The 13,157-nt window shown below is 48.8% G+C and overlaps 1 protein-coding gene and 1 long non-coding RNA gene across 11 annotated transcripts in view; one reads left to right on the top strand and one right to left on the bottom strand.

Moving 5' to 3' along the window:
- Positions 1-12,666, bottom strand: part of chd9 (chromodomain helicase DNA binding protein 9) — a 52,516-nt gene extending 39,850 nt beyond the window's left edge. For 9 of the 10 annotated variants that reach the window (XM_066713420.1, XM_066713417.1, XM_066713419.1 and 6 more), the window contains exon 1: positions 10,998-12,666. In XM_066713420.1, coding sequence (XP_066569517.1) covers positions 10,998-12,569 — 1,572 coding nt within the window. In that variant the 5' untranslated portion in view covers positions 12,570-12,666. Of the gene's footprint in view, positions 1-8,529; positions 8,583-10,997 lie in introns of those variants that run through there. The other variant, XM_066713426.1, reaches the window with a different exon arrangement.
- LOC136758781 (uncharacterized) lies at positions 5-2,960 on the top strand. Its single transcript, XR_010819990.1, has 2 exons — positions 5-189; positions 499-2,960. It is a non-coding gene; the product is annotated as an uncharacterized LOC136758781 (long non-coding RNA).
- Positions 12,667-13,157: the final 491 nt, after the last annotated feature.

Genomic DNA, 13,157 nt, shown 5'->3' on the forward strand with positions numbered 1-13,157 from the left:
AAAGCATTCGCAGGCAGCCGCTAAACTGCCTCTGTATGGAAGGTGCGGACAGGAGCTTCATGGCTGCCTGGAAGCACACATTCTGCCGTTTCAGTCAAAGGCTCCAGTCCCTCGCTCGCTCTTCCTCTTCCCTCCCTTCTCATTGATTCTCGGACTCGCCTCTCGGCTGCCTCACATCCCAGAGCTAAGGTAGGCTACTCCTTCTTTGTACACAAAAGGTTTTTGTGTTGTTGTTGTTACTTCTTTTTTTTCCCCTTCTTCCTCTCTCCCTTTTCCCCCCCTCTCTCCCCTCCCCTCTCTCTCGACAAGGAGCCCGCACAGCCAGTCAGCACCCAGCAAAGCAGCGCAAAATGAAAGCACAAGGCATCAAAATGCATCAGCATTGAATATTAGAGATGTCGTTAAAATCCTGACTCGTTTCTCTCTCTCTCTCTCTCTCTCTCTCGCTCTCTCTCTCTTGCTCTCGCTCTCGCTCTCCCTCGTTCTGTGTGGAATTAGGCCAGCAGATGGTGCTAACAGCGATTATTCCACGAGACTGTGCAACTTAACCCCAAAAGGACTGGATTTCACTGAACCGACTGCAAACAGAACAACTACTCTGGTTGAAGACCCTCTCATCCTTTCTAGAGAACATACGTCCTCTGTCTGGGTCGTTCCGATTGCCTCACGACACAGACTTCAGTAGTTCCTGCTGGAGGAGGAGGCTCTGACACACTGCATATATATATTTTTTTTTTCCCCACTCAAAACTCCAGAAAGACAATTCCACATTTGGTTCCCAACTATTTATATCCAGGACCTTTTTAACTGTTTTAGCATTGTAAAAGTATAACGGAAGGGGACTGGAGTCCTGGGCCTTTAACTAGAGGCCACAATCCCCGCCACTCACCAGCCACACACCATACATGTATGAAAATTCCACATTTGCCTTTTCCTTCTCTACGTAGACACAGTACGTCTCGGGGGGTCACAATTCCAAGACAACATTCCTTTGGCACAGTGCTCTCAGTCAGTGAGTTTTCAAGGAAGTCCCCCTCTCATAGACGAGGGCTGAGTTCCATGGAGAGATGAAAGAGTCCCCACTGCCCCCCTCCCACACACACCACAACAGGACACAGCCTGGGGACTCGGCTGCATTTCAGTGGCCTCCTTCAAAGACTAACCAGAGCCTTGTGCGCAGCGATATACACCACTGCAAATAACCAGCTGGCCTGAAAATGGTAGGTGATAAAACGGTGAACTGAACACGGGCAAAGGAAAAAAAACTTGGAATGGGCCAGATCCCTACAGGTATACGATCGCTCATGCACACACACACTTCTAGCGAGAGTGTGATAACAGTTGTATCAGTTACGGCACCGGTATATTATGGATCTTAGACCTGCTGGAGGAGCTGCACAAAGATACAACAGTTGCAGATGCACAATCCCCCCCACCCCCCACTTCCTTATTGCTCATTACTTATTCCCAGCCACAAGTGTCTCCATGTGTAAAGCTAGAGGGCATATTCAATATGCTGTTAAGGAAAGCCACATACTTAAAATCATAATACAGAACAAATACCAGCATAAAACAGACAGAAGACTATAATAAGTACTGGTGCCCCTAATAAAAAACATCTACATAGCATTGCAGCTTCCCCTTTAACTGCCCAGACAGGCCAGTCCTTGGAGTTTGAACCACTGGAAAAGGTCCAGATCACTCAACACTGTTCTAGATAAGCAGACCGGTAAATAAACATACAAACAAACACACAAACAAACTGTGCGTACACAATCAGGTTGTGTTGGACAGCCTGAACACACCAGGAGAATACACAAGACTTGAATTCTATTCTACCAACCATGTCGGTTACTTGTATCTTTGCGGTGAGAGGGAGTGGCGAGTTGAAGCTCGGCTCTTTCACCTCCTGCTAAGACAGACAGACCCCACACAGTGAGGTGGGGCTGCCGTCTACCCTGTCTGCAAGGCGTCCACAGTGCAGCGCCCTGCAGGATCTTGCCTGCAGGCTGACAACAACAAAACTAAAGAAACGTAAAGAAAATATACCCTATTAAATGGGAGTGCTGCACAAATGCACACATGCTTGGCTGAGTGCACTGCAGCACTGTGCCCAGAGCCACGGCGTGCCTTGGTCACTAAACGGTTAAAATGCAAATGTGCTGTGCTTGTTGCTGGGACAAGTTTTCATTCCCTCAGTGCAAGCATAACACAGGTGCGAGTTTCAGAGCTGTTCATTATTAGAACATCAAGCTGAGGTGCTTGTGTGTGCAAACATCTATTTTATGGCTTTCTTTTTTCTCTTCTTTTTTCTTTTTTGCACTCCATTTCCCCCACCCCCATCGTGAATTCCGGTAATAGTGTTTTTTTATTTGCAATCCTGCCCTGTTTTGTAAAGCTGGGCTAGTTAGTGATCGTCACTGGTAGGCCAGGTTAGGCCCTGCTATTCCACCACAGAGCAGCAGCTGGAGCTACCCCCACATGCACAGCTTACAAGCCCCCCCGGTCTCGGAAGATTAACAACACCCTGCATCGTATTACCCCGCACCATATTTGATTATTTAATAGCAGACATCACATCCCTCTCAGCTGCCACTTCTGGATTAATTTTTTTTAAGCCTAACTATGCCACACAAGAAATGTCCTTGAAATGTAGGTTAAGTTTGAATTCATCAGGTATTCTACAGTATAGTCCTATTCCATCTGTCCAAGGTAATTGTTTATTTTCTTCCTGCCTTTTTTTTTTTTTCTTTCCTCTGCTTATTTTTGTTTCCTCTGTCACTGTCTCTAAGTACTGGAAAGGCAAATAAACGAACAAGAGAAAACATGTCAAATGAGATAAAAAGGTGACATCAAGATTGTTATCTGTGTCAGAGAAGCCACTTGAATGTTTTGTCCATTGTACAAAATAATCCCTCCACCTCCAATAAAACAGTTTAAATAAATGCAAATGTAAAACCTCTGGTAATTAATGGTTTGTCCCTCACATACATATTGCTATAGAATATATATATTTTTTGTATTATCAATTCCGCACTTAACAGAGCCATGCTGAATATTCCAGAAGCCACAGGTCTCATGGCAAAACAATAACAGCAGCTACGAAGTTCTAGCAGGGCTTGAACAGTAATATGACACGTCACGGTTGGGAGTCTTCTGCAGCTCCTGCTTGAGTGCAGTGCAGTCCACATAGCCTCGTGTCTCAGTCCACAAGGCGTGTGGTGGGCATGCCTCAATACACGGCACAGTACATAGGCGTGTGGTGGGCAGGCGCTACAATGGCTGGGGAACCAACCTGACCCTGCTATTAAACAACCTTACACATCCGCCCAGTTATTGGGTCGCAGATTATGCTGTCAGGCAATGGTAAAAGATTAGACGGACAGAATGGGCCTGCACATCCGATGCAATTAAAAATCACAAAGGATCAAGAGATGCACAGTGAACAAATGAGAAGGGACGTAATCTGCAGCGATGCTTCCTCAACCAATTAAACACACCAGTGGGCTTAAGCCACAGTAAAGCATCCAGCCAGTGGCTCTCCCAGCATGTGTGGCGCTCTCCCTGGCCACCTCTAACACCCTCGGTGACCTTATGACACACTCGCACACAGTGACTCACCCACACACCCCTCACTGAAATAATATAAATGTGAATCTCCACCTATAGCTTTTCACATAACAAAATGTACTTGTACTCCCAAAGTATTGTTGTTCTCAGCTGATTATTCATAATATTTGCCAAAATGTTTTTAAAAATATATTAATAAGCCAGAGTCATGTTTACACGCAGCACCATCGCCCAGACGCAAATGAAGGGACACGTTACTGAAGCAGCAGCCCTAGCCTCGAGTGATATTTACAGAATTGCAAATGATAGGCTCCATCCTGCAGCTAACGGAGCCGTGTCAGAGGCAGCTCTGGGCTGTAACCACACACAGGAGCAAGGGGGGGGGTTACCAACAACACCCGCTAACACTGCATTTAAAATAGTGTATACACGTTTGTAAAATTACATATAGCACCAGGACATGCAGCGTCAGGGATGTCGACAGACTTCACGCAGGTTAACAAATAGCAAAAACAAAACCCACGCAAATAAGAGTAATTTTCTCATGGTAAGCCTACTGCAGTTGGCAGTGCTCCCCTGCCAGAGGAGAGTCAACCCTGTGGGCTTCACCACCTAGGCCAGGGCAGGACAACCACTCTGCCTCTTGTGCTGCAGCAGCAGGTGTTAAGAGCTATGTACAAAATGCTCATCAGCCAGTTTACTCTTCTCGTTAGTCCCCGACAGCCTCCCAATACACCCCCTCTTGGTGGGCCCCCCTGCTCCAGCACAAGAGTGGCCCAGAGAGTGGCCCTGTCGCACCCACAGCTCACGACCACACAGAAAAGGAACCCAGGGGGCAGGGGGGGGGGGCACACCACTGCACTGCACTGCACGATGGCACATAACAAGACCTCTCTCACTGTCAGGAAATGGCAGAGCACAAGATGAGCCAGGAGGAAAGAGACGAGGAAAGAAAGGAAAGGAAAAGAAAAAGCCCACATCCTTCTTCTCCCCCGAGTTTATTTATAAATAAGAGAGATTAGCTGGGAGTGCGCAGAAGCAAAAAGGCTTTGCTCAAAAGCCTTGAAAGATATGAGGAGGGGGGATACATGAAAATAAAAATCTGAATTGAAAACCAGGCAATCTGAAGGGGTGCTAACATGTGAGGCACTTTCCTGGTGGCTTCGGCTCAAGCTAATTCAACCCTAAAACATTCCCAGGCAAGTTAATGCTTTGTATCCATCCCTTAGTGTTATAAATGAGAACATTATTAGCGGTTTAAACTTCAGACTGAGTTCAAGCACTTATGAATGGACCCTGTCTAAATAGCTCCTCAGGACTGGGCTTTAATAAAAGGAGAGGAATATGAGGTCTACATTCCAATTGAGTTAATTGAGTAATTTGCTTAATTAAAAGAGGCATCATAAGCTATTTACTTTCCTGGAATGTGCGAGAAGGCCAGGGCTTATTTCAGCCGAGTCTGTCGCTGGGGCCGGGGCTGTCGCTGTCATTGCTTTTATGAGGATGCACTCTGGGACAGGCCTGGGGTCAGCCTACGGTCAACAAGCACTGTCTGTCTTAGGGGGGTGGGGGGGATGGAGGAAAGGAAAGCAGGGTAGAGAGTGTGAAATAGAAAAGGAGAAGAGCAAGAGAGGGAGGGTCCCTGTAGTTGTTAATCTGCAAAGAAAGACCGCAACATGCCAGAGCTGCAAACAATCTAATTTTTGTGTCCACAGATTTATAACAAATATTATTGCTTCATTTATATGAAAAAATAAATAAATCTGGTCTCGGCACACAAAATAAGGGATTCACCCACTACAAAAAACAACCAGCAACAAACAAAAAAATATTAAAAAGATACAAAATAAAAGGAAGATCATACTACTACCATTTATTACATTTACTATATTTTATACTGCGTCTACAAATAAAACCAATTAAGTACAGATCCTGACTGCAAAGACTACAGGGAATACAATGTACCCGCTGAGGACCCTGCATGGACTGGTGCCTGGTGCTTCTCCTGGCCCAAGAACAGCCCAAGGCAGAGCAGGCTGACAGGGTATTCGGCCACAGAACTCGGAACACCATTGTGAGGTCATCGGCAAATTAAGCATTGAACGCCTCCAGGAAGTGACATCACAGAGAGACCCATGCCAGAAGAGAACTGCCCATGTGGAGAACCAGGAGCAAGATCACTTTCTAAAACGTGACAGAGGAAAGTGGGAGGAACTTTTTTTCTTTTCGCAGAGGATGTTGACACTCTAGTGCTAAAAGCTGTTCTGCTGCTTTGCTCTGAAAGATTACACCGTACTGGCACAGCCAAATCGGTCACCATGGTTTACTAGGGAGAATGAGTCACAGAGAGACAGTCATGATTCTTTCCAGTGATAAATACTCTATATTGCTCAGGAGGTGCAACTGTGACCACAGTCACCCACTCCTTGAGAAGACGCACACTTTTCCTCATCCAATGGCCCAAAATGGCCACGGTGCTGGACATACTGGGAGGGGAGATGTGCAAAAATCTGCATGAAATTGCCAAAATTGATTGGAATGGATTACCGTACACCCCCCACCCCCCCCCCACTCCTGGCACAGAGTAGGGAAGCAAATTATGAGGTGTTTAAATGATTTTCCACAGTCAAGTGAAATCTCGTGATAACTTGCAATTTGGAAAGAGTACAGAAACGCCCAGCAAAATGAACAGACTAGTTGTCTCGGAGAACCTTAAGCTTTTCTCCTTCCGCCCCTTTCAGGAACTCTACCCCTTCCCCACAACCAATAGACTAGAGGACAACAGGAGTTCAGTCTTACGGTGTCTTAAGTTAATCAGGGAAAACTGCAGGTTCGGTTTCAGACAGCATGGACCCCGTTTTGAATGGCGAGCGAGGCACAGGGGAGCTTAAGCAAATCTGCTGCTCTTGCTTTAACTATGCACACCTGGACATTTCATGTTTTGTTTTACCCCCGTAAGCTGTGACTAAGAAGCCACTTTCTGTGTACTCTCTGCGTGAGGGCTGAGAGCCCAACTATATGCAGGAAATGCTGTGTTTGTGTTTTTCAATGTAAGGATTCATATTTTCTGTTCTGCTCATGTGTGCATGCTGTGGTGGTCCACGCCATGTTGCACAGTGCCAGAGCGCACTCTGCATTGTGCGAGGTAGTCTGCGCTCACATCAGCTTCTGTACGCTTCTAAATAAACACTACTTGCACTTTCAAAATGACTGCATCCTCATTCGGGCTACGCTGCACAGGCAAAGCAGAAAAGATGACGGCAATACGGCTGGGGCTGGGAACTGCAATACCTTTTTCTTTTTTTTAATTTTCCCCCTGTCCATCCCACCTCACTACAGATCACAGAATACCACAGACCTGGGAGTTAACGCTGTAGGCCAGTCACTTTTTTGGGTGCTGGACAGCAGGGTGTTGGTTTCCACCACCCTCTCATCAAAACGAAGCGTGCAGTAGAATGACATATTATCAGAAGACATTTTGAACATTCCCAGTGTGGCCGAGGAGAAGTACAGTGTGGAGTCGGTAGCCGATGTTTCTCCAAGAGGACATTGTGTTTATTCAACATCTCCCTTTGCCTAATCGATTGCCTTTTCCTTTTGTTTGCTTTTGGCTGTGTGCAGAGCTCTGTGGCAGCTTGTTGCGTAGGGCCCGACACTAAAATTAAAAAAACACTAAATCAAAATGATAATTTAGCTGAATTTGGCAGAGAGATTTGGAAGCATCATTTCCACCCTCTGCTGCAGCTCGAGTGCATTCATTAAGCAAGACGAAGGCTGAGGGGAGGCCAAGCACAGGTGCCATTCGTAGCAGTCATGTTATCAGTCAACCAACCCAATTTTGTTTTAGCACCTTGCACAGGCAAAGCATCACACTAGCATTCATTTCATCAATACAAAGGTCCTGTGCTTCTCACAGTAAGATTGTATAGAAATCCCTTAAAATAAAATAGCTGGTTGCTAAAGTTTTTTTTTGTTTGTTTTTTTTAAAAACTACTTCCTTGTTATATAGGCCAGTAAATGTGAACACATACAGCCTAATGCTTGCAGATTTCAGAAGTCATCTTTATCATCTGGAGGAGGAAAACATTTTATAAGATGGAATGCCTCTTCAGATTTTGAAACCAAGGAAAAAAAAAAATAATAATGTTATCAGTTTTCAAGTTTCAGAGCTGTAAACTTTGAAAGGTAGTTTAATTACTGAAGAGAAAATGTGAAAAAAGCTTATTGTATTGGTCTGTTATTTTATTTCTCTCAAATTATCTCCACAAAACAAACTTTATCTTTTTCAGTATTTAATAATAAAAAAAAGTGACCTGTACTTCACTTGTTATTTTAAAACAGCATGTTTTCCAACAACAACGACTTCCTTTATGTAAACATACCGACGGGACACAGCCCAAGCGCCATGGAAACAGACTGCCTTTATCGAGCTGCTTGTTACCTGAGAAACCTGTTGGCACACAGACTGTTCCCAAACTATACTGCAACTAACAAAATTAGCAAATAAAACTATGATCTACTGTGACACCATTACAGTAAGAGAGAAATACTGACAGCACCATTTCCACTTCAACACAATATCCTTCTAGCTGTCAAACACCTATTCACATGATACACCTTCAGAACACTGACAGCTCCTGCGAAGGCCAAGGGTGATGTTCTCATTTCAAGTTTCCTGCACTGCTTTTCATGTGCAGAGGGACTCGATGTCTAAGAGACATCAGAGCACCAGGCAAGCACAGTGCACTCGACACAAAACGCTGCAGCTGGGAGGACTTTCTGCTGCAGGCAAAAGGTTAATGTGTTGTAGGCCTCGGGCCTGGGGAACGCTGATTGCGTCATGACCCACGAGCAAGAGAAATTCCTGCGAGACAGCAGAGAGCCAGACGCTGAACTCTCAACCCCCCTATTTGAGAGAAAAAAAAAGTTCCCAAAAGAATAGTTATTTGTCAGACCTACTGTGCACTCGCGACTGGCTCAGATCCCACATGCTCTTCACTGGCAGTTTCTAATCCAAGATCCCCCCCCCAACACCACCAGCACTTCAACTTCCCCCCCCCCCCTTCAGAACCCCCTCCCCCTTCCAACTCCAGCTCCTTTTCCTGGAGCCTGTTTCCTGTTAACCTTTGACCCCCCCACTCTCCCTCCCCCACCTCCAGGGAGATCTGCAGACAGGCGGTGTCTGGGCAAAAGAGAGTCAGCCAGCCAGCCTAGGTCTTCCCCTTTGAAAGCCTGACAGCCTATCATACCAGCTCAGACTGACTGACAGGCAGGCAGGCAGGCAGGCAGGCAGGCAGGACAAACACAGGCAGCCCTCCTTCCTGCCGTGCAGCCCATCCCAGCGAGCACCAGAGTGCCAGAGTATCGGGTTTCAGTGCTGGCTGCAGTTCCTCCCGTCTGCAAGTTATATAAGTCTTTTCAGCTGTGTCAGGAAGTGACAGGCCTGCCTTCTCACTCGCCCCAACGCCAACCATCTTCTGATCTACACCAAATAACTGCACTGCAACGCACCAGCTAAATATAAATATTGGACAACAGAGGGTGCCCTATGTTAATTCACACAGCTGGTGACCTCCCAGCCCCCTACCTCTCTGTGCCATCCCTGCAAAAGTATTGTAAGTCATGTAATGAAATACCTGTCTTTAATGTCATAAAGAACTTTTTTTTTTTTTTTTTTTTTTTTTGCAGTTTAGTGTAAAAATATTTTATTATTTTATTATTTTTAAAATGATAAATTTAAGCCATCCCCAAAAAACAAATCAACCCCTGAAAGCGAACTCTGTGTACCACTGCATATCAACTTTGCTGGGATTCCCCCCACACTTCCTCACCCCCCCCGCCCCGTGACAGAGTGGGCCTCTCTCTCTCTAAACCCTGGTCGCTCATCCGAACCCGGCTGTGGTTTAAGAGGGGGCGGTTGTGGGGGCTCCCCTGGCAGCCTGACAGAAGGAGGGAAGCCCCCATATCCAAACCCGCCCCATCCCACCCTTCCATCCTGCCAATATCCTGCCCTGTACAATAACGAGCCCGGGGGGCTCGGATCAGGGGAAGACTGAATTACAGTGGACTGGAAGACTACCCCTCTTAGCTCTTCAAAATGTGGGGAAATGTCTAGTGAAGTTACCTCTAACACTTAGGGAGCTAAAAAGCATTAAGGGAGTAACCATTTAATTTTTTTCACACTGCACAACCTACAAGGCTGTCTCTCGCCAGAACCAGGACTGAAACAAAGGGTCAATTAACTCAAACTCAGAGCACAAGACAGCATGGGTCCTGGGTCAAACAGGGCAATGCTCAACAGTGTAGACAGACACAGCCTCCTCTCAATAGTCTATCCACACCGGCTACATACCTTCAGCCCTCAGCTTACCTGCTGTGTGGTTACACAATCAAAACAATCCATCTAGACCCTGCAGTGCTGTTGAGCAAATACCTCACCCTCGGTCTCAGTGACCAGCAACCCAAGCCCTGTGTGTTACTGCAACTCTGGCCTGCCACCGGCTGTGTCCAGTAGGGTTCTAGAATGGAAGGGTTGGAGCTCAGCCATATAACTGAGGTAATTTCTCTGTCCATCTGTCTCAGTCTCTCTGTTTGTCTCTCTTTCGCTCTCTCAGCACAAATAAACCAAACTCCACCATATTCAATAAGTGCCTGTCCCCAGGTACTAGGGAGCGGGACGAGGACTCACAGCCTCACACTGACCCATATCTCATTAGAGCCTTAAGTATGCTTACAGTAAGTCCCGGAGACACTGCTGCCACTCTCAATTAGCCTCTACCTGCCTTCCTGCCTGCCTGTAGCCTGGACGGCCAGACTGTGATCATTATCATTATTAACGGAGACATTAACTCCCCCCCCCTCCATCACAGGACTCTTGCGAACATTCTCAGGCACCATTTCAGGGGTGGTTAGACATTTCGCTGCATTCAACACTCTACGCTGACGGCTGCTCTCTATAGTGCAGAAGGGAATAGGATGAGACGGTTCAGTCACCTCATCTAGGCATGTTTCTGTGCTACGGAGCACCGAGGATCTGGAGGGGCACAGGAGAAGTGCCTCTGCACAGTGTTTTTTCCATTGTACATGTGTACTGCACGGATACTGATCTGAGGTGCAGCATAGTTTAGTTGGCACCTGGTCAACTGGGAAATGCATTTGACCAGGTGTGAACACCTGGCACAACTTGATAAGAGCTGCACCCTCAGACTCTGCACACACTAAGCCACTTCAGTTTAAAAACTCAATGTACAACAATATTCAGCAGAAGATTTTATGGAAAGTGACCTAAAGCAGCATTTCCCAGATGATTGGCAGCCACTATCCGGCCTCGCTGCTCCTTCGCACGATGGGGCACACAGAGTCTGACCGATCCACTCAGGGAGGGTGGTAAACACTGCAAGCTAAATATAACTAACAACAATGCTTACCTGCGTCTTATAGTCCAGTGAAAAAGAGTCCTCCTCTTCGGCATCTTCCTCCTCCTCCTCCCTCTGGATGCTGCTGGTCCAGGAGCCGCTGGAGGGTTCCCGTGGCACCATGGCATCGTCCAGGGCAGCTTCCAGATGGGGCAAGAGGTCATCTCCAAGGAGGCTGGGCACCACCAGCCCCTCGAAGCCACTCCCATGAGCCCCCACCTGCCGCAGCAGGTTCTCCTCCAGGCCCTGCAAGCCATTGCTGCTGGTGACAAGTGGCGCTGCCTGCTCACAGCTCCGCGGGGGGGCAGAGGACTGGCTGCTCACGGGGCTGGGGAAGCAGCTAATACCGTCCTGGAACATCGGAGACCCGCCAAAGCTTCCCTGAGGTCGTCTTGAGTGCTGCATAGCGTGGAAAGGGCTGCCCCCAGCCGGGTTCAGGCAGGCCTGCTGCTGCTGATGCTGCTGCTGCTGCTGCCGCAGTTGTTGTTGAGACCCCCCAGGCAGCAACGAGAAAGCATCGCCTGCTCCCGAGAAGTCTGGTAGGGACGAATGCAGGGCAGCAGCGTTGGTGGCCATGGAGTCAGGGGCCGAGGACAGGTGCCTGCCGCCATTGGACACCGCCTCCCCGGGGAAGGAATACTGCGAGGCTGCAAAGGTAGGGCCCGAGCTGAGGGAGCAGGAGGACAGGGTGATGGAAGAGGAGGAGCAGGAGGAAGAGGGGGGCGGCTGAGAGAAAGGCAGAGACATGTCCTCCGTGGAGCTCGGGAACTGGGGAGCCCCCGGACGGCCTCCAAACCTGCCCTGGGGCTGATGGGCAGCAGCCAGTGGAGAGGAGCCGTGGGGGTCCAGGTAGGCCCTGGGCTGTGCCAGGGCATCAGGGACACCAGACTGGTGAAAGGGGCTGCCGGTCCTGTCCGGGGTGAGCTGCAGTGAGTGGGATGGGTTACGGTGCTGCAGCGGTTGCTGGTGTTGTGGTTGCGGTGGGAGGTGATGGTGATGGTGGTGCGTTGCTGTGGGCTGAGGGCTGCTCTGGAAGTAGGCAAAGTCGTGAGTCTCGGGGAAGCTCTTGCCCTGTGTCTGCAGAGTCTGGGGCTGCTGCAGGGCCAGGTGCTGGGTCAGGTGGTGGTGGTGTGAAGGTTGGGGCGCTGGCTGATGGAAGGCATTTCCATTCTGGTCCTGGTTGCCCCACATTGGGCTGCTGTCGGGAAAGAGCCCGTTGGACTGGGAGCGCTGGTGCACCGGGGAGTCATGGTACTGGGAGTGCACACCCAGTACGCCGCCCCCTCCCCCACTCCCACCATCCACAGACAGTGAAAAGGGCTGTACCATGGAGTGTGGGCCCTTCATGGCCTCGAACTGGCTGAGCTGCTGCTCAAAGGCGGAGGAGGTGGGTGGGGCGGCCAAGGCAGGGATTTTCCCCCCACCCAGGGGCCCAACCTGCAGGGGCTCAAACTCTGCACTGAGGTTCAGCTCATCTACTAGGGATACGGGCCCCGCGGACGAAAACCCCTCGTCCGAAAGCCCGTCCAGCCCCCCCACGAATAGGCTAGGGTCATCGAAGAAGTCCATCATGGGGTCAGTCATCGTGCAGACTCTTGTGTGTACACTCGCTTGCTTGTTCACTCACTCTGTTGGTTGGCAGGTAGGTCAGTCGGATCGTCGGTCCACCCGACCCCCAACCCCCCCACCCCACCCCCCCAACTTGAGGGCCCGCTGGGGTGTACCTCCTGAAAGATGCAGAAAGGCTCACCAGTTGGAGCACGGCGGCTCCTCCATTTAGGCGGGCTGACAAGCCAGAGACACGGCGCTGTGCTGGAGAACAACCCTGCGGGGGGGGGGAAGAAAGAGAGAGCAAGAGTGAGCAAGGGGGAAAGTCAGTCATTTTGCAACCTCCAATTGCACTTTTTCTACCACTGAAGATGGGGGGGGGGGCTTAATGACAGATGCCCACTCATATCTAGGTTGCATTGCGTCCCACCCAATTCTGGACACCAGTCTAATCACATCAGTTTGGCAATCAGGCCAATTAACACAACGCAGAGAGCACCGGGCGATCACAGCGGGCTAACAGAGGACACATTCATTCACACGCAGCACGGATTTCAGCCATTTACTCAGCAAAACATCTATCCCTTCGGGGGCCAAACTTCCTTGCCAGGGTTTCTTCAATGC

Source organism: Amia ocellicauda, chromosome 9, assembly GCF_036373705.1.
Source record: "Amia ocellicauda isolate fAmiCal2 chromosome 9, fAmiCal2.hap1, whole genome shotgun sequence".
Classification (NCBI taxonomy): domain Eukaryota; kingdom Metazoa; phylum Chordata; class Actinopteri; order Amiiformes; family Amiidae; genus Amia; species Amia ocellicauda.